Source organism: Aedes aegypti, chromosome 3 (assembly GCF_002204515.2).
Source record: "Aedes aegypti strain LVP_AGWG chromosome 3, AaegL5.0 Primary Assembly, whole genome shotgun sequence".
NCBI classification, from domain to species: Eukaryota; Metazoa; Arthropoda; class Insecta; order Diptera; family Culicidae; genus Aedes; species Aedes aegypti.
The window spans coordinates 255637734-255663190 of NC_035109.1; the positions used below are offsets into that span (position 1 = coordinate 255637734).

The 25457-nt window shown below is 43.2% G+C and overlaps 1 protein-coding gene and 1 long non-coding RNA gene across 3 annotated transcripts in view; one reads left to right on the forward strand and one right to left on the reverse strand.

Moving 5' to 3' along the window:
- The window catches only part of LOC5569542 (anoctamin-4), a 44882-nt gene that overhangs the window by 13072 nt on the left and 6353 nt on the right, over positions 1 to 25457 (reverse strand). The window contains exons 2-8 of one of the 2 annotated variants that reach the window (XM_021848739.1): positions 18364 to 18875; positions 17814 to 18117; positions 7962 to 8267; positions 7085 to 7653; positions 6640 to 7024; positions 6272 to 6436; positions 5901 to 6214 (exon numbers count right to left, since the gene is read on the reverse strand). In XM_021848739.1, coding sequence (XP_021704431.1) covers positions 5901 to 6214; positions 6272 to 6436; positions 6640 to 7024; positions 7085 to 7653; positions 7962 to 8267; positions 17814 to 18117; positions 18364 to 18875 — 2555 coding nt within the window. The remainder of the gene's footprint in view (positions 1 to 5900; positions 6215 to 6271; positions 6437 to 6639; positions 7025 to 7084; positions 7654 to 7961; positions 8268 to 17813; positions 18118 to 18363; positions 18876 to 25457) is intronic. The other variant, XM_001652805.2, reaches the window with a different exon arrangement.
- LOC110677687 lies at positions 9057 to 9873 on the forward strand. Its single transcript, XR_002501133.1, has 2 exons — positions 9057 to 9523; positions 9611 to 9873. It is a non-coding gene; the product is annotated as an uncharacterized LOC110677687 (long non-coding RNA).

Below are 25457 nucleotides of genomic sequence, written 5' to 3' on the forward strand. Positions count from 1 at the left end.
TTTAACCTAGGCCTGTTTATGGTCGCATCCATCCTTGGTTCTGCCCAAGCTCGTTGTGGTCTGCCCATCTAGATCACTATAGGGTAACCAATATATTTTGGACCCCCTGGACCATTTTCCTGCAAATTTCCCAGTTTAAATCGAAAGACCAACTCAATTCGCATGCCATTTGGAAAGATAGGACTATTTCGCACTTGCATCAACCGTTTGTACATAGAAAATGTGTTTATTTTATCTGAAATTAATTTAATTTAATCGGTTCATCCATGCAACCGTTACAACGCGTTACACACAGAAGTTGAAGCCGTCAGAAATTTTTCATATGTAAACAAAAACGTTTTTCAAATTTCTGCACTAAAAGCATAGAATTTCTTCGGTTTTCCATTGTCAATCGATTGATTAGACTATGGGCAAGCATATTATACAACCAGTGTCGTGGACTTTGTCGCCAAACGATAAAAAATGCCGGGGGTCCAAAATATATACTTTGAGGGTCCAAAATGTATTGGTGTTTCCAAAATTATAAAAAACAGTGTTTCACAATTCAATTATTTTCGACATTTTTTGGATCCTACATGATCGTAGGGGCACTTTTATTTAGTAGGGAAAGTTTTTCTCTACCTTTTTGGCATGTTCTTTGACTTGGTTACGCTGTGCAATTAATTCATTGGGACAAAAAACTAAAATCACTTCCTTAGGGGGTCCAAAATACGACTGTTACCCTACTTCATGCCTTCTTATACGAATTGAACCCGACTCGAACACTGTCTTTGCAGGGTTGCTATCTGTCATTAGCAACATACCCGCCCAGCCCATCACTATGTCAGCTTCCATGGAGTTTCTGCCAGCGTGGAGCGTTTGACTGAAGCCAGCGAACTGGAGTGTTTCTCTGAACACTTCAGACAATTATACACACTATTGCACAACATTCTGATCAAACACGTTTACTTCCCGAGAAAGCTGTTTGCTATTGTATGCCGCCTTGACACCAATGGAAAGGTGGTTTGTTAAAACTTGATAATCACGGCAATTTTGAAAAATTGCCGAATAGTAACGATCTGGTCCGTTGTCGATCGGTCAGCCTTTCTTCCTTCTTCCAATAACTTTCGAAGAACATGTTCCCTACAAGTGTTAGACGACGGAAATTGTTCTAGAATAACACATTGAAAGCCGCGAAGGTTTTTTCTAAGGGTTTTCCAAGGAATCTCCAGGGATTAGGCAAGGATTCATCTATGGTCTTTTAGAATTTACTGTCAATGTCTTCTAGAGATTACTGTAAGAATTCATTCAAGTAATACTTCGGAGAATTTTCCATATGTTTTTCCTGGAAGGGATCATCAAGGGCTTTCTTTCAGGAATTTATCCAGGGGCTTTTCAAAAACTTCTTCATTAAAGGAGCTCCTCGAGCAATTCCTGAAAAAAGAAATTGGGAGAATCCCTGGAGGCACTCTTAGGGCAATTTCTGAATAAACCATTGGAGGAATTCATCAGGAAATCTCTAAAAAAATGTGTACAGGAATTTTCGGAGGCCAATATCGAATGTTTGGGAAAGTTCCCTGGGAATTAGAGGAAGATTATTTGGAAATCTATTTGGAGATATCATTGCGAGAATTCTTGAAGTAATTTCTAGTAGAATCCCTGGATGAATTTCTGGCAGAACCTCTGAAGAAATTCCTAGTGTAATCCCTGGAGAAATTCATGAATGAATCTCCGGAATAGTTCCTGGATGAATCTGAAGAAGTCTACCTAAAGAAATTTCTTATGCTTGGAAGAATTTCTACAGGAATTACTGGAGAACTAACAGGAGTAATTCTTTAGGATCTCTGGAGAAATCATTCACGTCACTAATCACATTTTTAACTAGGGTAAGTGTACCAGTTATGGACATAAAGGTTCCCTATTTCGCCATACGTGATAATTTGATCATATTCAAATTTTTGATAATTCTGTTTGTTTATGTAGTTTAATATGACATATATCTTGATGTGAAAGCAATCAAAAATATTTAAAATGTGAATGTTTTTGAGAAAACACATATGTCCAAACAGGGAACCACTATAGCCATAACTGGTACACTTTCCCTAACAGTTGCCGAAAACAGCTAAAAGGTTGTAGCTCGTCAGGATCGCGACATACAGAAAGATGATTTGTTACAAGCGTCTCTTAGCGAATAAATTCCCAAACAAATATGTTACCGCCAGATAGTCCATGATCTGCTAAACCACTTTGCTAAAGACACCAACCATCTAGCGTATCAGGATATCAAGATACAGAGGTTTGAAGAAAATGGTTCACTAGCGACTCCTAGGGGACAAATTTCCAAACAGATTTTTTTACCGCCAGATAGCCCTCGTTTTGATGAACACCTATGCCGAAAACATCAACCATCTAGTTCATCAGGATCTGAAGATACGTAGGATCGAAGAATGTTTGTTACTAGCGCCACCTAGCGGACGAATTCCCAAACAGATTTTTGACTGCCAGATAGCCCTTTTTCTACTGAACCACTTTGCCGAAAACACCAACCGTCTAGCTAATCAGAATCCTGAGATATCCGTTGAAGGGATGATGTGGCCAATTTTGGCACCTCAAAACAATCCTGAATAACTCCGGAACTGCTCATGTTTGCCTGTTATTTGCTCCCATCCCTGCACATCTCGGCGCTTTGCGAGATGTATTGACATTGTACTTTTGAAAGAACTTGCAGAGCTATTATTTTATTTACTTGGTGTTACATCAATTAATTTAATAAAACCCCAAGAACGATGTTACGCCAATCAAGCCACCTCGCTGTGATGCACTCCAAGTGCTTGCAGGTCCTCCTCCAGCTTGATCCATGCTACATATTCATATAGGACCATCGGCCTCATTAGCGTTTTGGACATGATACATTTGGTGCGGGGGTGAATCTTTTTCGATCGCAGCTTCTTCTGGAGCCCATAGTAGGCGCGACTTCCACTGATGATGCGTATCCGTATTTCACGACTAAAGTTGTTATCAGCCGTTAACAAGGATCCAAGGTAGACGAACTCATTAACCACCTCAAAAGTATCCCCATCTATCGTAACACTGCTTCCTGGGCGGGCTCTGTCGCGCTCGGTTCCGCCTATCAGCATGTACTTTGTTTTTGACGCATTCATCGACTTTTGTCGCTTCACGTTTCAGGTGGGTGTACAGGTCTGCCACCGTTCCAAATGTTCTGCCGACAATATCCATATCATCCGCGAAGCAAACAAATTGGCTGGATCTTGTGAAAATCGTATCTCGGTTATTGAACCCGGCTCTCCGCATGACACTTTCTAGCGCAATGTTGAACAGCAGGCATGAAAGTCCATCACCCTGTCGAAGTACCCGGCGGGATTCGGACGAACTGGAATGTTCGCCCGAAATCTTCACGCTATTCTGCACACCGTCCATCGTTCATGCCATCGTTGCTCTTATTAGTCTTGTGAGCTTTCCGGGGAAGCTGTACTCGTCCATGATTTTCCATAGCTCTTCGCGGTTGATAAGCATAAGCCACTTGAAAATTGATTAACAGATGATGCGTTGGGACTTGATATTCACGGCATTTCTGGACAACTTGCCGTACAGAGAAGATTTGGTTCGTCGTTGTCGAGCGGCCGTTGATGAAACCAGATTGGTAACTTCCCACAAATTCATTTGCTATGATGTGATATACGACGGATGATAATCTGGGATAACACTTTGTAGGCGGAATTCATGATAGTGATCGCACTATAGTTTCACATTCCAGTTTGTCGCCGTTTAGTAGATGGGACCCCTTGCTTCCACTCCTCCGGCAGCTGTTCTGTTTGGCAATCAGCCGATGCAGACAGGCGGTCAACATCTCCAAAAGCATTTTGATAAGTTCAGCTCTAATACAATCCTTACCAGTCACCTTGTTGTTTTTGTGATAGTTGATGGCATCCTTAACTTTACTCAATGTGAGGACAGGTTGGTTTCCATCATTCGCAGAACTGGCATAGTCATTTTCTCCGCTGTCGTGACCCTCTGTGCCTGTGTTCTCCGTGCCATTCAGGTGGTCGTCGTAGTGCTGCTTCCAGCTTTCAGTTACCTCAATTCCGTCCATCAAAAAAGGCTTACAGTCGTATACCTACACATTTCGGCTCGCGACACGAAGCCTTTTCGGGATCCGTTAAGCTACTCATAGAACATTCGCGTCTCTTGTGAAGGATGCAGCTGCTCCATTTCTTCACATTCTTCTTCCAAGCTGCGCCTTTTGTCCCAGAATAGGCGGGTTTGCTGCTTTCGGTTTCTTTTATATATTTCCACGTTTTGTCGCGTTCCTTGCAGTAGCATTGCAGCCTCCGCTGCAGCATTAAAGCCTCCGCTGCAGCATTAAAGCCTCCGCTGCATCCTTTTCCTCCCAAACCAAATTCTTCGTCAAATCAATCGTTACATGTCCTCTTTTACACGTACCCGGCGATGCTCTCGGCTGCGTTGTTGATGGCCGCTTTTATGGTTCTTCTGCAGTCCTCATCAAGCTCGTCCTCTTCTGGAAACGCTATCTTGAGATGGTGCACGTATGCGGGGGCGACGTTCGGTTGTGCCAGTCGTGCTAGGTTATACCGAGGCGGGCGTCGATACAGTACATATTGATGACGGATAGTTTGAGGCGCAGTTTCACCATCACAGGATAGTCATCAGTCCAATCGACCAAACGTGGTCGATTTATGATTCCGTCTGCTGTGATGATCTCCAGGTCTATCGATACGGAAGGCTGTGCTGAAAATAGGTGCTACGAATGACCATGTTCTTGGTGGTGGCGAAATTCAGCAGTCTTAGGTCATTCTCGTTCGTCTGCCGTTGGCGCTGAACTTTCGAATTGTTAGTCTGAACTCCTCTCCTGGCCAACCTGAGCGTTTAAATCTACTATGATGGTCTTGACGTCGTGGCTTGGGCAACGGTCGTACTCGCTTTAGAGCTGCGCGTAAAATGCGTCCTTGTCATCATCAGTGCTTCCGGAGTGAGGCATAGGCGTTTATGATACCGTACATTGATCCTCAACTTGCACATTTCAGCGCTACGTAGCATCTGGTCCATTTCCTAGGCGAGTCCACATTATATTCTGTACCTTCAGAATATGCATGCACTCCTCGTCAAACCAATTGTCTCGTTGACTTCGTCCAACGTATCCGACGTTGCTCTCAACTGCATCGTTGATGGCTGCACTTATTCGCTCTAACGAAGGTACGGTGCTGCCATCTGGAAAAAGTTTACTCTATGCGTGAAGCGTCGAAAATTTAACCCGGCAAGGTATAGGAAGTTAAATTTCAAATGCTGATATAAAATTAATTACAATAGCTATTTAAATTCTTTTCAGTACATGTTGATAGACTATTGATGGGCTACATTATAGACGCATTATTTTGATTTTTATATTTTTTCCTCGATATTCTGCGGATTGTATAGCTTATCATAAATCTAACCCCATACACTTAACAGAATTTAATTAAATTTAGTTTTGAATTTTTTAGAAGCATTTGAAAATTGACTTCCTATGCTTTGCCATGCAAAGAAATCGGAGCTTCACGCATAGGGTCAACTGTGGTAATTGCCTCCGTCATCGCGAATTGTATTCCAGTAATCCTCAAGAGGGGTTGTATTAAGCTCACTTCCTTCCGGTAATGACGTCTCGAGCTGCTTCGCGTATGCAGATTCATATTTTCCTTGCGATGATAGTTGGTGCTCCAACACGTCAATTTTGTTTGGAAAGATCTTATAAGTAATCGTATCACGGTTCATCGCTCGATAAGTGCAGTACCTGTGATAAGGTGCTGTTGATGGGCTTGGGCACGACTACTCTTCAGAGTACTTAGGCAGGTATTCATAATCACTGAGAGGAAGCTATCCTAGATGAAAACACTCTTCATACTTACGGGAAAAAGTACTCCATCAGATTGTTCCAGCACTGTTTTCCTACCATGATGATCGCTAGCTGGATGCAGAGCTCACTCAAACACCCCGCCGGGTCACAGATGTCGCCCTTCAGGCGGAAGAATTCACTCTTCCGCGCCACGTCGTCTCCCGGATAGTCGAAAAAGCGTCCCTTGAAGAACGCAATGTAGATCAGCGAACTGTAAAAATTCATGAATTCGAACACGAATATTTTGATGGTATACGAGTCCTCGTACTCCGTTTGTGTACGAGGGTTTTCTAAATTGGTTAGGTAGATAGCTAGTTTGTGGTAAATCTAGAGGGGTAGGACACATGTTAGTGGAAAGGAAATTGAGAACCAAGGTCAACTTACTCGAGTTAAAATCATAATAATGATAAGATTGATTAAGGCAGCAGTCATCGTGGTGAAGAGTTTGGCATGCTTGCGGAAAAATCGACCTCCGCCACTATAGATCACAGATACGAGTGAAATTCTATAAATGATAGTCCCCAGAACGGCGCCTAAAACTACTGCTATCTGCAATGAAAGAAAATAAAGTCACTGAATTGTTTGCTCAAAAACACAATGAACGTTCAAAGACTTTAGTGAATCTCTTTCACTTATTTTTTAAAATTAAAGTTGCGAAAGTTATTTTACTGATCAAAGTTCTTCACTACCTAAAGATCAGCTTCATCATAGGCTGCTTTAAGGAGCAATGAATGAAACAGAATATGCCTTACCATGAACAGGACGGCACTAGACGTTGCGAAGAATCGAATGGCACGGTCCCAAGTTGGCATGTAGGGTTCCTTTTCGCGGGTAACCGGATTCGTCCGGAACGTTTTAACGGACGTTTCGAACTCGGGACGAGTATCTTCTTCATTTTCGATGTTCTGTAGATCCCACTCCCATATCAGAACCGATTGTTTGCGTTTCCACATTTCCAGAAACGTCGTTGCCCAGAACGACATGAAGATGGCGAAGAATACCGTAGATGGGTTATCGAACAAGTACGTCAACTGCGCAAATAAGCACGATTCCGATAGCTGTTGATAGCTACAGGCTCGATCGCAGAGAGGACACAATGTGATGTTTCCCGGTCCATTTTCATCGCAAATCTCTTTCCTGGAATGAGACAAGTTATTTGCTGTTAAAATGTTCATTGTGATGATCCAAAAACATTACGTTGGAATGTTATCGCTGGAATCCATAGATGCCAATCCATACAGGAAACAGAAAAATCCAACGATGGCTGGAGCATACAACATTTTAGTGTAAAACCCTAACCAGCAAAAGTACAGAGCAATTTTGTCCCCAAAGTACTTTCGAATGAGGCATAGCGGTTGTTTCTTGTACCATTTGGCCGGCCGGGCCCACTCCAAATACAGTAAACGCCTATCGAATATGGCTCCAGATGAGTGATTCCGCTCATACCGGCCCTCGTGAAGTGGAAAACACGCGAGATAGGTTCCATCGTTCAGCAGTCTTTTGATTCCGACATTGTTAGCCTTTTCGGTTTCATCGAATCGCGTTCGCATTAAAATTTGCATCACTATCAGACTGCGTTGAGCACTGTTGTAGGTGGTACATCGATCCTTAACTATAAACTGTTCCTCTGGGTTACCGTTGGCTGTCGCCGAGTAGAATGACGGCTCCTTCTCGATTCGACTGTAGTTGTACTCAGTCACAGACATAAGCTTGTTCCAGTAGGCAAGCCACTTATTTTGGTGTTTTCTTAGAGTAGATTCCTCCTCCTGGAATTATAAAATTGTTTTTTTTTTTAAATTTTAGTTATAGATATTTGTTCAATCACAGTTTAGTTGAAATCACATGGTTTGAGAGCGCATCGTACCCTCGTGATGTGCGTGCTCCTGCTCTCGTAAGTTTTGAAAACTACATAAAGCAATAAAACAGTACTACTCGGTGCTACAAAAACGGTACTTTTCAGTGTAACTTTTTTCTACCAATTCATCCCTTTTCGATCCTTATTTGGACCGTGTCTTAGATTTTTCGTTGAACTCGTTAGCGAAAGCAATGAAATGATTTTATTGATTCTTCTTACCTTCACACTGATCGTGATGAACCGTTTGACCGGTAATTTCAGGTTCATAACTTCAGCGTAGCGGGACTCCGTTCGCCACGGTATGTGCACCTTAATGAAATACGTTTTTTCGTCGAACGATTGTGATTTGTGCTCGATTTCTATTTCCAACCCTTCCTTGACGAGGCTTTCCTGGAAAATTTTGCGCTGATGCCGTTTCAGTGCTTCAATCTCTGTCATCACACCTTCGTCTTCCTCCTCGTAGCATAAGATCATGTCGATTTTTCGTCGCCCGTCACGGAACATCAGGGACTCGGGATCCAGACCCTATGGACGAAAATGGACAATTTCTTTTACTATTAGCAGTGACAAACAGGATTGTGCTTGATTTTCCCGAATATCATCTATCCGAACGCCAGTTCCACGATTGATCTTTCTTGAACAATCTTCAGTAACAGGGTGGTGAACTAAAGGCCCAAACGTAATGATAGCGGAACAGCAACGGAAAGCGGAGCCGGTTCACCAGCATGAACTATAACATGCTTGTCGACTCAGTGTTGGTTCACTTTCTTTCAATGACAGCTCAGTCAAGACGGTGTGATTCATGCTGGTGAACCGGTTCCGCTTTCCGTTGCCGTTCCGCTATCATTGCGTTTGAGCCTATACTGTTAGCTACTAACACGCAAACAAATTTTGTTGTATAATCCAGTGTTGATAGACTCACACTCAAAATATCAATCAATACGCTCTCCCGTGAGAGCAAACTCATAAGAGATCTGCTTCGCAAATCTCACGCTTGAGATTTTGATGCAAAATCAACTCAATCAACTCAAACCGTAAAAAATGATTCAGTCGCAAAATCCGACAAAAACTCGTGAAACCCGAATGTTGTTGTTTACGTTAGAAAGGATTACTATAATTTTACCAGACTAACAAGAAATTATTGCCGTGTGTGAGTAAACTGTGGAATAACGAGACAATGAGTTAAAAAGGTGAGCCAACTCATCCATGATTTTTTGACTGCTGAGTTGCATGATTGACAACTCACGCTTGAAAAATCTCAAGCGTGAGTTGTGAGAAATTGAGTTTTTCACAACACTGGTATAATCTACCGAATCCATGGTAGAATTGAGAACTGCAAGAACGATTTTCAACCGACTACAAAAATCTGTCAAGTTTACTATAATTTACCAGATTACCAGATACTGAGCAGTGCAGTAAATGTGACTATGTCTATAGTAGCATCCACTACAAAGCATTGTATTTCTATCCATGATACCCACCGTACAACATAGTGTGCAGTGATGGAAAGTGGCGATCATTTCTTCTGAACTGGAACAAAAACAAAACCAAACGATTCCGAGCGTCAGAGCGCTGAATCGCTTGGTTGCAACATGAAGACGGTTCTTGATCTCCTCCACCGCGACCAAGCCAAGCCAGTAGTCCTCAATCAACACAAGGACGAACAGTTACACCGAAAGCATGGTGCACTTCCTCGTGACTTCCGAAAAGGCGACATGGTCTAGGCCAAGCTCTACCGCAGCAACACCAAGTGGCAGTGGACTTCGGCCGTAATCATCGAGGTAATCGGTAGAGTTAACTACAACGTGCTACTAGACGATTGGCATGGGCGGAAGAAGCTCATCAGATCGCACTTAAACTTCCTCAAGCATCGTTCTAGTGAAACAACAACCGGAGCAGCAGATTCCACACCACTGGGTATCCTGGCGGATATGTTTGGACTTCAATCTCCAAGACCAACTATACAGCACGTCACGCAAAAAGGCCAATCCGAACAGAAACCACTTCCTGTTCCCATCTAACCACGAAACGAACTTTGCGACTATGCTTTTGATCGATCTTTGTTCTAAGTGTTCCATCTTTTTGTCTGTGTTTGATCATACTCGACATAATACATACTACCAAAAACGCTGAGGGCTGTAAAACTCAAAAGAACTGCCGATCGAATAAAGAAGGGTGCGTTTAAAATATCCGGTTCAAATCATGATAATTATGAGTGCCAAAAACTTTTCAGGGAGATGGACTATTCGGGGAAACGAGTTATTCGGGGGAACTGGCATTCGGGGAACTGGGAGTTCGGGGAAAAGTAGCACACCCGACAAACAGACATGATACTAGTGAAATTTCTATCGATTGCAATCACTTGAAATCGTCTACATTATAAATCTTGAAACGATCTGCCTTCGGGCTAGGTCTATGGCAAAACGATGGAGGAAGTAGAGTTGAAAGCAACGCTCTCTATGTCCATAGTTGAGGAATGGATGCACGGGTAGAAATCAGAATCCAAAATCATGATTATGCACCCGGATATCATGATTCCAGTGTGTTTTCATCTTATGAAAATACACCATGATTTGGGCTCACGATATCATGAGTCAGATTGTCGTAACGCGACACAATTTGCAGCTGAATGCTCGAAATCATGCATCGAATGCTCGAAAATCATGATTCGCGCATCCACTTCGGATCTATTTACCGTTTTGATTCATATTACGGACAGCTTCTTATTCCGGACACTCTACTTTGTATGGGAAACATTTCACACGAAATGTTTCAATTTTCGCCGTTCAAAAGTTCTCACTTTCCAGGCTCGTTTTAACAAGCATTTTCCATAGATATCTATGAAAATTTATAATGCCCAACTTCCTTAGGCGTCTCTCTAGTAGTTTAACGATTTAATTTGATGATTTGACTTATTTATCTATGATTTGTTTGACCTGTCCGGAATTCGAATCGAAGTGTCCGGAATATGAGGCAAAAGTAAGGAAGCGTCCGGAATAAGAATCATGTAAAGTCCACACATTTTTATTTATTTAAAATTATTCATGTTTCGGAATCAAAATCTTCACTCACCAGTCGAAAGTTAAGGAGTTTGAAGGTTCGATAACGCAGAGGAATCATAGGGGTGGTCCATTAATTACGTAAGGGTTTATGGGGGGAGGGGGGTTGAAGATTTCTTACGCGCCATACAAATTATTTTTGGTTTTCATACAAAAAATCTTACCATGAGGGGGAGGGGGGTTGAAAAACCGCTAAAATTGTCTTACCTAATTAATGGACAGCCCCATAAAAAAAAAAATGGCAGAGCTAGATTCGAACCAAGAACCTTCTGATTGAAAGCCACGTACTTTACTACAGTACCAATCTATCGAGATGAATGAAGGGTGATCGATGCGAATGAGTTGAAGCAAATAGCACTACTTTGTGTTGTCGCCCTGGATGTTACGTTCATGAAAAATGATGATTATGACTCCAGGAACCATGATTTGTCGTCCTGGTATCACGGCTCAACCAATTTATGAATTTCATGACTTGTAAATCATGGTGTGGGAATCAGATTTTTATCAAAGTGAGGTCTAGGAAACTAGTACTGGCCCTGTGGGCAAACCGACGACCAGCAGGTTAACGCAGCGGAAAATACCCGACAAAAGTCTTCTCTACGGGAGACACGTAACGAGGGAAGAAAAGAAAAAACTTAACACACGGAGCTCGGTCTAAATACACTTTTATTCGATCGCGGTACATTCGTAACTGTTTCTCTCTTGTTCGTCGACTCTGTCGACTCATCATCGGATATCGCAGTGGTGGCGTTAATAAATATCGCCCCCACCAACACTCCTCCTCGATATTGATGTTACGCACCACCTTCGGCTCGACCATCCTCGTCAGTCAAACCTAAAGCAGTCGCAAACTTTCTCTGCTTCACGCCTCCGACCGGCTTGGTCAGAACATCGGCAATCATCGTCTCCGTGGGGCAGTACTTCAGGGTAACCACTCCGTTCTGTACTATGTCCTTGGTATAGTGCATTCTCGTATCTATGTGCTTGGATAGTCTTGATTGGCGCTCGACCTCCACGAAACTAATACAACTGGTATTGTCCTCGTAGACGACAGTCGGCTCACGTTGTTCCGCATCGAATTCGGCCAGTAGTCTCCGAAGCCATACCACCTCCTTGCAAGCTTCGGACAACGCGATGTATTCAGCTTCCATGCTGGATAGGGAAACGTTCGCCTGCTTCCTGCTGGCCCAGCACACTGTAGCTTGTCCGACCTGATACACGTATCCTGTATTCGATTTCCTATCTGAACTATCACTAGCCCAGTCCGCATCGCAATATCCGATTAGCTTGATTGGCTCAGATCTGTTCGTAGACAACTTCAGCTTGTAGTGGCTTGTACTCAACAGATACCTTACCACGCGCTTAAGCTCGTTCCAGTCAGCTTCCAGAGGATTGCTCACACACCTTCCCAAAATCGCAACGCTCGCTGCGATGTCCGGCCGAGTATTAATCGAAACGTAGAGCAGCGCTCCAACTAGGCTGTGGTATCGCTTGTTATCCCGCAAACTCTTGCTGTCTTTCCGGCTTTGGTAGTAACCAACATCTAGAGGCAGCTTCGATCCCTTGGCTTCGCTTAATCCGTATCGGCTCGCAATCTTCTTCACGTAGACTTCTTGATCCAGGTTGTAGAACCCATCTGCGTCCTTGGTAACGCGTATCCCCAAGAAGAACGATATCTCTCCAAGTGACGAAAGTTTCATCCGCTTCGCCAGTTCCCTTTGGGTTCGCTGTATCTCCTCAGCATCGGTACTCGCAAGCAACATATCATCCACATATATCAACATATAGATTCGCTCGCCATTTCGCAATACCTTAACATACAAGCACGGGTCAGTATGTGACTGCTTGAACCCCAACTCCTTCAGTATCCCGTTGATGGTTTCGTTCCACACTTTAGCCGCCTGCTTTAAACCGTATAGGCTCTTTTCAAGCTTGCAGACTAGCTTCTCCTTGCCTGGCTGTACGAATCCTTTCGGTTGCTCCATATACAGGTCTTCCTGCAACCGCCCGTTGAGATACGCCGACTTCACGTCGATATGGTGTACGCTCATCCGTTTGTGCCCCGCCACGGTAAGCAGAACCCGTAGAGTGTTCTGGGTTGCCACCGGAGCGAAAACCGTGTCGAAGTCTACACCAGGGCGTTGTGAGAACCCCTGCGCAACAAGACGAGCTTTAAAACGGGTCACGTTACCGACGCTGTCCTCTTTCCGTTTGTACACCCATTTGCATCCAATGGGCTCTCTTCCGGTAGGCAATTCCACAAGTTTCCAGGTCCCGTTCTGTATGAGCGAGTCGTACTCTTCTTCCATTGCGACCTTCCACAACGCATGGTCGGAACTCTTAATCGCTTCCACGTAGCTAGTAGGTTCCTGCTCGACAGCCATTGCAACGTCCACCACATAATCTCGAAGATGCTCCGGACGCACACCTCTTGTGCTCCGAACAGGTCTCTGACTTCGGTCTTGCACGGCTCGGCCAACAGGAACTTCATCCTCGCTCTCCAAATCGTGATATTCCTCGTCCGACTCTTGATGCTCCTCCTGAACCTGCTGTTGTGCGGCCTGCTCCTCCTGAACCTTAGCTTCGGTCATTCCCCAGTCGAGTACCACACACTCTTCACCATCCTGGGCGTTCCGACGATCCACTGTCGAGGAACCATTCTGCAGCTCCACGAATCGAGCGTCTCGGCTAATGGTAATCCTGTTGGTCTCCGGGTCGAGGAATCTGTAAGCCTTGCGGTCTTCGCAGTAGCCCACAAACAACAACTTCTGAGCCTTCGCGTCCAACTTGCCACGTTTGACATCCGGGATATGCACGTATGCTGCACTCCCGAACACCCGAAAATGCTTCAGCGATGGCTTCCTTCCAAACCATCTCTCGAACGGCGTCTTGTCCACTGATCGCGACGGCATCCGGTTCTGGATGTAGCCTGCCGTCATGACTGCCTCTCCCCAATACTGCTTATCGAGGCCTGCATCCAGCAACATGCAGGTTGCCATTTCCTGGAGGCTGCGGTTCTTCCGCTCTGCAACCCCGTTCTGTTGTGGGGAGTAGGCAGCCGTGTACTGAGCTTGGATTCCCTCCGAGGCATAGAAATCCTTGAGCTCTTCATTCACGTATTCGCCTCCGCCGTCGGATCTAATGACGCAAGGTGCTCTTCCAAAATGCGTTTTTACGTATGCCACAAACCTTTTGATGCACCCGGCCGCCTCAGACTTTTGTCTCAAAAGACAGACCACAGTATAGCGGCTGTAGTCATCTATAAGGGTCATCAAATAACGACAACCTCCGGGCGTGACACACTTCATGGGGCCGCACACGTCTGTGTGCACCAGGTCCAGAATACGACCTGCTCTGTTATTTGACATTTTAGGAAAAGGAGTACGAGAAAGTTTACCTTGCAGGCAGTGTTCGCAGACTTGCCTAATTCCACAATCTGTCACCTGGAAGCCATCGCTGAGATCCTCTGCTTCGATGCGCTGCAGCACCGCCGGGTCGCGGTGTCCAAACCGCCGGTGCCATGTGTGCTGGCAGCTATCCGAATGCCGAGCCTCCTTGCTCAGCTTGGCATCGTGCGCCACACTCAGCTCGTACAGGTTTCCACTAAGCACTGCCGCTGCCACTTCTTTCCCATCCGTATTCACTATCGTGCACTTTGACCCGCCGAATTCCACCTTCAGTCCTTTTTGCGTTAATTTTCGCACTGACAACAAGCTACTGTCTAGCTTCGGAAGGTACAAAACCTCCGTGAAGGTAATGTCTCTCGCGCGGCCGTCACTGTCAACGCACTTCACAATTCCTTTTCCGATACCGGCCGATCTAGTCACCGATCCATCAGCCAACACAACGTCAATCTTCACTTTTTCGTTCAGTTCGCGGAAAAATGCTCGCTCGTTCGTCATGTGGCTCGAGCAGCCACTATCGACGTACCACGAACCACTGCTCCGATTGCTTCCGATCGTGAAACAAATCGGGATTTCCGTTTCGACAGCCTGCTTGGCTTTACGCGCACTTTTCTTTTTATCACTTCGAGAACCTTCTTCTTTCTTCTCTTGCTGCGACTGGCAGTCACGACGAAAATGGCCAGGCTTGCCACAACCATAGCACACTTTTTTCTTCTGCCCTTTATTCTGCAGCTTCATCACTTTCTCACCTGATTCCCCGCCAGAGCGTTCCACTCGGCGCAAATATTCGTCAACAAGCTTTTGCTTGACGAATTCGATGGTCTGATCCGCGTCCGGACGGCTTTCCATCGCCGTCACCAATCCGCCATATGATTCCGGAAGGCTGCGATAAATCATCGCCACCTTTAGCGGAGTCTCCAGCTTCTGACCAGCGCATTCGAGCCGATCAAACAGCTCCTCCAAATCGAAGAGGTGTCGCTCCACATTTCCACCTTCCGGCATATTCAGGCTGCAGATCCTCCGAAGCAGCGACACACGGGATGTCATTGTCGCTTTGCTGTGGAACTTTTTTAGTTCGGCCCACGCATCCCTGGCCGATTCAGCGTTTTTAATCAAATTGAGCTGATTATCCTCACACAGCAACACAATTGACGCCAACGCCTTTTGATCCGCTGTCACCCAAGCGGGGGTGACCGGTTCCGGCTTCGCGTCGTTCACCGCGAACCACAACTCGTCCCGCTTTAACAGCATCTCCATCCGCAGCTGCCACGTACAATAATTCTGGTTGTTGAGGCGTGGAAATAGCACTTGTTTCTCAGCCATTTTCGATTCAAATCGAATCCACTGCAGAAAGTTATTTCTTCACACACGCGCGACACGTCCGAACACGTTCGTCTCTAACCTCAACTAACGTTCTCGAATTTTCTTCTCGTGTTGCGTCGGTTCGACTCCCAACCGATCGAGCAACACACACACAGGCAACTGTTCGTACCGCCGCCGACGCTACCGACGCCAACGTCACCGACTCAACTAGCGCTCCGCTTCCCCACGCCGAAAGCAAGCCAAATTGTTTCCTCGCACAAATCGCACTATTTTCCAATTTTCCGTGGGAAAATCTCACTGGCACTTTTCTTCGGCCTCTCCTGGCCCATAACCTGTGGGCAAACCGACGACCAGCAGGTTAACGCAGCGGAAAATACCCGACAAAAGTCTTCTCTACGGGAGACACGTAACGAGGGAAGAAAAGAAAAAACTTAACACACGGAGCTCGGTCTAAATACACTTTTATTCGATCGCGGTACATTCGTAACTGTTCTCTCTTGTTCGTCGACTCTGTCGACTCATCATCGGATATCGCAGTGGTGGCGTTAATAAATATCGCCCCCACCAACAGGCCCATCACAAGACTGAGGTGATGGTGGTCCACAACCGCAAGTCCGAGAAACGGGCGCTTTGCTCGGTAGGTGATTGCACCATAGAATCCAAGCAAATCAGGCAAATTGGGGTAATGATCGATGTCAAGCTCAGCTTCGCTAGCCACGTTGAATATGCCTGTAAAAGGGCATCTACGGCTATAGCGACACTTTCGAGGATGATTTTTAACAGCTCTGCTGCAATTGCCTGCAAACCCAAGCTTCTAATAGGCGTGACCATTGGCGTAGGAACAGGGGGGCCGAGGGGGCCTGGCCCCTTCCAGAATCATCCAGGCCCCTCCCCCCCTAGATTTTTTGATGCTAGTAAAAATTAAAATTGAAATTAAAAATAAACACGAAGCAAAATCTTCTCAATCAATGTACTTGGCTCTTGTAAGGGACGAATGACCATCAGGTTAAAGTCCCCCTCATCAAACAACAATAACGTGACTCTTGTTTTAGACAAAAATCTCTTCAGTGGTTACGTTATTTTAGAGAACACCATGCTTGTCTTACACAGCATCAGCGTGACGGTCTGACTTGGTGAAGCTCCCTCCGGCTGTCGATCGATTGGTTACTGTTATAACTAGCTTCTTGTTGTATGGGATTAGCGCAATTTTTCAAAATCTCATTGCAAAAAAAAAAAATACCGTTGTACAAGCGTCAATTGTATTCCCAAAATTAGTTTCTTTTCTGAATAATCCAAATTATGCTGTTTCACCATAAAGCAGCATGTTCACTGCCTTCTGATTTTTCATGTTTTTAGGATACCCTACTCGAGGTGTCAGGTAATAATGATTTCCCTAATGAGAATTCACTAAAGAGACTCTATAATTTTCGAAAAAAATAATTGGAAAAATAGATAAAATTACTAGAAGAATTTCTAAAAACAATACATAGCGGGAATTCTTGTCGAAAAATAAGGCTGAACTTTCAAGGAGTTTCGGTATGACCAAGTTTTCTTCATATGAATGGCAGAAATTTACCCTGGTTTCCAATCCAAACAAATCCATCAAAAAAATCTTTGGTTGATTTTGATTCAATTGTTTAGGTAGTTTCACATGAATAAATTTACTGAATAATTTGACTAATTTTCCAGAGATTTCAACAACATTTTTCAGAAAACTTTTCAATATTCTTTATAGAATTTTAGTGTAGTAAAATTCCTCAAGGAATATTGAAGGGTAGCTTTAGAACTTTTGCAAATTTCTTGGAAAATAGTCAAGTAATGTTGTCGGACTTATTAAAAGCTCCATTCCTTTCATGTCTTATTTTTATTGGTAAATTGATTCCGGAGAATGTTCCCGGATTTACCTAAAAAAAATCTTTCAACAGTTCAAAAAGGGGGTCGAAAAACCTCCAAAATTGTCTTACGTAACTAATGGGCCGCCCCCAAGTAGACGGACGACGTAGGTGACTTCGTCGATAGCAACGAATACATTGCCGTGCACAGTAGAAGATAAACCTCTGGCTCTCCTAGACATTCGGATAACTGGAAAATGGAGCTCTGCAGCAGTATTGGCGTGACACTATGCAATAGTCATGAAGGTACAAGCTAAGTTCTTTATATTAGAGTTTTTTGCATAAGTTAATGTGCAGTACAGTATATTATAATGTTAGCTAATGATAGCTGAGCGAAGCAGCTTAGAGAAAATTGTACTACGCCTAGCGTCTGTTATTAATTGTTTAGCATACCTCTTTATCTTGCTTACTGGGCCTTCGAGTATCGTTCGATTGCTGCGACGTTCGTCGCCTATTACTCGTGTCGTCTATACTGTTTCGATTCGATGAGTCCTTATCATCTCTGCCACCCGCCCTAAATGGCGAACCACCTCCTAGCAGTTTGGACGACGATCTTCTCCTTTCGTTTGTCATCTGCATAGTGCTCGAGGTAAAGCTTTGGTTGAAGTTCGAAGCTATATCGGACGGGTCCATCGGAGTTCCCGGTATGTTCTCGTTCGTTATCTTGGGGCCAAATATTTTGCTGTAGGGATCGGGACTAAGGTCGATTATTGTGTTATTTAACGATGCAAAAAAGAGCAGCCAATTTAGAGTAGACGGAAAAGGGTTTTAGATAACGATTCCAATCATTTAGAAGAAACAAACATAGATCACAAAAGATAACTAAAACATTCATTGCCTATGAAAACTCATGGTGAATTAAATTGATTTTATCATGTTTCGTGATATAAGAATGTATTCAATCAACTTTTGATGTGCACTTGTAATAATTTGCACAAATTACCTTCGATTGCGGTCGTCGTTATCGTTCATTTGCTTCAAAGCGTTGTCCTGTGCCTCGAGCCATTTTTCAACTGGACTTTTCAGTAAGGGACTTTCCATAATGTCGTCCAGGGTAGATAGTGATTTTCCATTCGCTACCTCTAGCCTACCGGTGTCTACCTCATTCATCGAGTCCTGCGAGGCGTCATGGTAACCAGAAGTTATGCCATCGGTGGCCACGTGGTGATTGCAATCGCTTGACTGATGGACAGATGCCGTGGAAACCGTACCGTGTGTGTCCAGCTCGCCCGTAGTATTGGTGCTGTTCGTCCTGGTGACAGTGAATTTGTTGGAGATACTGTTTCCATTGGTATTATTTCCGTTACTGTTGTCGTTGATGTGTTTCATGTATGAGCCCATCCCACCATTTATGCCAATTGTAGGTCCACTGCAGCACGGAAAGTTATTAATAGCATGAATGTTGTCGGTGCTGTGTCGCATAAATAATTGATCCTGATCGCTCTGCTTGTTTATCTAGACGATAGGAGAAAGAAAAAAGAGCACAGACAAAATCAGAAACTCATTATGGGATGCGGTCAATTGTATACCGCATGATATCTACAGTGATTAGTTGAATCAATATTGAATATTAATAACTATAATTACTATCCAACATGTTTGATTGTTTCACAGTACTTTAAGAGGTCATTTTAACAAGTAGGTTAGTATCGTGAGCTATGGCTGTTGGCTGTGCTGTGCCTTATATATTAAAGAACCTATCTGCATCTAATTGATGAACAATTATAAATCACATATAGCTTTTTCGGATGAAATTGGTAAATTCATATAATTAAGTATTTCTATAAAAAGGATTAGGTGGTTGCACAACGCCGAAAGTCAGCAATTGAGTTTTTGTTAATTGACAACTTGAATAGCTCCCTACGCACAGTGGCCGCATCCCATACAAATTCTGGCCAAAAGTACAATTTTCACTCAAAACGTTCAAAAATGCTAATTATTTGACAAAACATGATTTTGAGAGGTAATTTGATAGAAATAGTCGCTGAAACAGAAAATCGATATTTCCGGTACATATGACAGCATTTATAAAAATAGCACATTTTTGTAATTCAATCAATGAAATCCGTATCCAGATCATAATCAAATGAAACGTCATTATTTTGATGCCAATTGGAAGTTAAATATCGTGGGCAAACTCTTGGTGGTTTCTGAATCTATTCGGGAGCTTATAAAGGTGAAAAATGCGATATTTATATCAAGTATGATGATCTAATGGGTTGATTCGTAGTGTAATTAAAAAATATTTTTTCTTATCTTGGAGCAAAAAAGCGCAAGTGAAGCCATAGTACATCGAATAGTATGGAATATTTGCCACACATTGAGGGGTAAATGATCATTTTAGAGCGTTTCCCAGATATCTTGCACTACCGTCGAAAAAATGCCTTATTTTTGGAGGAGCTCTATGTTATACACTTCTTGACATTCTCAAATGGTAAAAATGTCAAATATGGTTTGAAATATCTTCAAAACAAAGCTTAAGGTATAATCTTTCGAATGAGACCGGTTGAGAAAGGTTTGGCCATGATTTAGTACAGAAACTGCATTTTCTATAGAACAACCTTCACGAAATTTGAAGAATTCAAAAGGGTCAATTTGAGCTGACATCTCTCCAGGTCACATGCTGTGAAAAATCGAAATATACACCAATCGATCTGAAACTTTGGGGAATTGTTATTCAGTACTGAAGAAATCAAGAAAAAATATTCGAGAAGGAATTTGCAAACTTCATTTTTTTGACTTTTGGCCAACTTTGGGCCACTGTGCTACGTTGGACTGTTAGGGGCTGTCCATAAATGACGTAGCATTTTTTTTCACAGATTGTTTACACTCCCTCCCCCCTCGTAGCATTTTATCACAAATGCTGGTACCCCCCCCCCCCCCCTGTAAAATAAGTAGCATATCAAGCACCCCCCCCCCTCTATATTTTTTTATTTGTTTTCCGTAGTGACTGGGTTGAAACAAAAAATTGGAATTGAGAAGTCCAATACAAAGTTTGGCAATAATAACTAACTGAAATGTAAGGATCATCTAATCTAACAGTTTTATATACATTGGCGCTCAAAAGTAATTTGGAAAACAATTTTAAATAAACATTTTCCTTGATTTTGGTTTCCAGTTTCATATAGGCTATATTACTTCTGCTGTTGTTACCATGAAAAACAAGTTTACTATAGAAGCTCGTTACTGTCGAGTTAGGGTGAAATATATTTTATAATATATCGAACAAACATTTCGTTATATTAGAGGATTGTTTGTTTAGTTATTCGTTGTTAGGAAAAATCCTTTTAGCAAACAGTGGCCAGATACATAAAAAATAACACTTGACATATTTGGAATGGTTAGAAAATTTTAGCGATTATTTTACAAATACAATTATCTCTATTATTATTCAAGTTGAACTTCATTATCGTTTCCATACTGAAATAATCTTACACAACCTATAATGAAACAGTTAAATAATAAAAACTCTTCAAATTACCGAGTTATTAGGAAAATAGGGTCCTAAAGCCCTGTCCTAATTTTAGTACCAAACGCTTAAGTTTAGACCAGAAATGCATGTTTACTCAATTTTAAAAATGGTTTTCATTGGTTTAATCCCAAGAAACATTTTTAACGGTTTTTGAAATTTTGTCACACCCCTTGGCTTAAACTTAAAATTTTGGGTATATTTTGTTTTTCGTGTCCCTTCCGAAATGTCAGATAGGAACAACCCCAGTGTTAAAACTAAAAGCTCTGTGGCATTTTTGTAGAGAAAGTGAACGTCAAACATGCTCAAAACTGTCAAGGTTCATATTTGAAACCATTTTTAAAATTAAAGTTTAAATATGTTATAGTCGTTATTTGAGCTGGAAAAATTGCTAAAGTAGTTGCAAGAACATGCTCTTTCGTATTGTAAAGTAAAAACAAGAATTCATTAAACATTTTAGGACTCAATTGACTGATAGGGCAATTTTGATAGCACTCGATACATTTATCCATCAAGTGCATTGATATATCAAAATTGTTTTGATGAGTTGGTCGGGTGGAGTTCTTCTGCAACATTCATGGAATAAATATCTTGTTTTAAATGTAATACAGTGGTTTCTCGATTTTATCACTGCTCGTTTTAATATCGCTTCATTATATCACTCTCGATTTTAGCACGGTTTTCTATTCGATTTTATCACGCCTCAGAAATTGTATGAAGTTCATACATTTTTCAATGAAAAACGACCCAAAACAATTATCATATATCTGTTTGATCCATCTACTACGTGCTTTTCATTTCATTTGCTGTTTTGCTGCCACATAAATCTCAAATTTTGATGAAAATTATATAGCAGAAAAATACGTTTTCATTTTATCACGCTTCGGTATATCACGATTAAAATTTTTGGATCCGTGTTATAATCGAGAAATTACTGTATTTGCTAAGAAAAGCATATTTTATTTTCTTGAAGAAATAAAGCCCCAACAGAAAATATGGATAAAACTAACACGGCTGACTTTATGTAATGTTAATAAATGGCAAAACAATATACTCCAAGTAGTTAAAGCATTGTTTTTTAATCAATTTATTAAACTTTTATTTTGTTTATTTATAAATTTATAAATTTAGACACGAATATAATATAATATTCACATAATTATTTAAAGCTTAAAAACATCTGTTTGATTGCATTTATCATGAAAATCTAAAGTTTCATAGAAATTTTTTCAATCTTGTCATATGAATGTTTTGAAGCTTAATCATAATTTCATAACTCAAGATTATAAATAAAAAAAAGAAGTTGGAGTGTTTACGGACTTGATTCAAAATGCTGCGTCCGCTAGCTAGGACCCCTCCCTCCCCCTCGTCACACTTCGTCGCAAATTCGTGAAGACCCCCCTCCCCCCTAAAAAGCTATGTCATTTATGGACGACCCCTTATTTGCAACGCGTTCATGAAAACCACTCACTTGAGGTCTCGTACATTTGGGATTTTGGGTAAAGACGCGTAAAAAATCTTTTTTTTTTTTGATCTGTGACATAAAAACTAAGTTTTTTTTTCAAACTACTCTCCCTCTGTAGTCCCTTACGTAATTAATGGAAAGCTCCTTTTAACTTTGGTGTTGTGAAAAAAATATATGAATTTATTTTGGAAAATTGGCAAACGAACCTGGACGGACGTTTGAATTAAAGAACTAAATGAATAAAATATGTATTGGAAAATTGGGTGGTAAATGACTGGACAATGTGTACCATTGGTACTTCGCGTACCTGCAGGTATAAAATAGACCCCATTTGTGGTCCTTAGTCTCTTGTCCAGTAACTCCTATCCCTACCTCCCCGTGGTGCCGCCTGGGATACGAGTAACCGTAGGGAAGATCGGGTAACCAACCCTGGTGGAACCTTGGTCGTATGCTGACAGGGAAGGGGGGCTCCTCTCCTCTCTTCTGAGGGTGTAGCTTATCAGAGCGTCTGTTCTCCATGTTAGGGGCGGCTCAAAACAGCGTCTGTTCTCCATGTTAGGAGCGGTTGATCATCGTCCTAGTGCCAGCGTGGGACTCTAAACAGTGCTGTGCACGATGATCCTCCGGCGAGACAGGGGGTTGGTGCAGGCCTTACAAGCCAGCCGTAAAAATCATCAGTACAGGAAGCATACAATGTAAATTCGGACCGGAACAATCGGCATAGACCCAGGCATCGAAAACGGACTAACGATTGGAAACTCGGATCATGGAACTGTAAGTGTCTCAATTTCTTGGGAAGTACCCGCATTCTTTCCGAATTATTGAGGGTCCGCAAGTTCGACATCGTAGCGCTGCAGGAGGTTTGCTGGAAAGGGTCGACGGTACATACGTATAGGGATGGTTATACCATCTACCAGAGCTGCGGCAATAGACATGAGCTGGGCACAGCTTTTATCGTGATGGGCGAAATGCAGAGGCACGTGATTGGGTGGTGGCCAATCGACAACAGAATGTGCAAGTTGAGGATCAAAGGCCGTTTCTTCAATATCAGCATAATCAACGTGCACAGCCCTCACCTAGCAAGTGACGATGACGATAAGGACGCTTTCTACGCGCAGCTGGAACGTGAATACGACGGCTGCCCAAGCCATGATGTCAAAATCGTTATCGGAGATCTCAACGCTCAGGTTGGCCAGGAGGAGGAATTTAGACCGATTATAGGGAAGTTCAGCGCACACCAGCTTACGAACGAAAACGGCCTTAGACTGATTGATTTCGCCGCCTCCAAAAACATGGCCATACGTAGTACCTACTTCCAGCACAGCCTTCCGTATCGGTACACCTGGAGATCACCCTAACAAACTGAATCGCAAATCGACCACGTTTTGATTGATGGAAGACACTTCTCGGACATTATCGACGTCAGAACTTATCGCGGCGCAAACATCGATTCGGACCACTACCTAGTGACGGTTAAAGTGCGCCAACGACTCTCCGTTGTGAACAACATTCGGTACCGACGCCCGCCACGGTACAATCTGGAACGACTCAAGCTACCCGAAGTCGCAACTGATTACGCGCAAAGCCTTGAAGCAGCGTTGCCGGAAGAGGGAGAGCTCACCGAAGCCCCTCTTGAGGACTGCTGGAGTAGTCTAAAAGCAGCCATAAACAACGCAGCGGAAGGTGCCATTGGGTTCGTGGAAGCAAATCGACGGAACGGTTGGTTCGACGAGGAGTGTCAGACGGTTTTGGACGAGAAGAATGCAGCGCGGGCGATGATGCTGCAGCAAGGCACCCGTCAAAACGTGGAACGATACAAACAGAAGCGAAGACAGCAGACCCATTTATTCCGGGATAAAAAGCGCCGCCTGGAAGAGTTGGAGTGCGAAGAGATGGAGCAGCTGTATCGTTCTCAAGAAATACGTAAGTTCTACAAGAAACTGAAAGCATCCCGCACAGGCTTTGTGCCGCGAGCCGAAATGTGCCGGGATAAGGATGGAGGTATCTTGACGGACGAACGTGAGGTGATTGAAAGGTGGAAGCAGCACTACGATGAACACCTAAACGGCGCAGAGCAGGAAGATCAAGACAGCAGGAGGAATGGCTTCATCAGTACGGCGGATGAGGGAGACGTGCCAACTCCCACAATAGGCGAAGTTAAGGATGCTATCAAACAGCTCAAGAACAACAAAGCAGCTGGAAAGGATGGTATTGGAGCGGAACTTATTAAAATGGGCCCGGACAGGTTGGCCACTTGTCTGTACCGATTGATAGCCAGGATCTGGGATACAGAACAGCTACCGGAGGAGTGGAAGGAGGGAATAATATACCCAATATACAAAAAGGGTGACTAGTTAGAATGTGAGAACTATCGAGCGATCACCATTCTTAATGCAGCCTATAAAGTGCTTTCCCAGATCATCTTCCGCCGTCTATCGCCACTGGCAAGCAGATTTGTGGGAAGTTATCAAGCCGGATTTGTGGACGGGCGATCAACGACAGACCAAATCTTTATGTTGCGGCAGATCCTCCAAAAGTGTCGCGAATATCAAGTACCTACGCACCACCTATTCATCGATTTCAAAGCGGCCATCGACCGCGAAGAGCTATGGAAGATTATGGACGAGAATGGTTTTCCCGGGAAACTGACTAGACTGATCAAAGCAACGATGGATAGTGTACAGTGCTGTGTGAAGATATCGGGTGCATTATCGGACCCGTTTGAAACACGCAAAGGACTTCGACAAGGCGATGGTATTTCCTGCCTCCTGTTCAATATTGCGCTAGAAGGTGTTATGAAACGGGCGGGCTTCAACATGCGGGGCACGATCTTCAATAAATCCAGCCAGTTCATCTGTTTCGCTGACGACGTGGACATTGTCGGAAGAACGTTCCAGGTGGTTGCTGAACAGTATACCAGGCTGAAACGTGAAGCAGATCGGGTTGGATTGAAGGTAAATACGTCGAAGACGAAATATCTGCTGACTGGAGGAACCGAGCGCGATAGAGCTCGCATAGGCAGACTCGTGACGATCGACGGGGATGAGTTCGAGGTGGTAGACGAATTCGTCTACCTCGGATCATTGATAACGTCGGATAACAA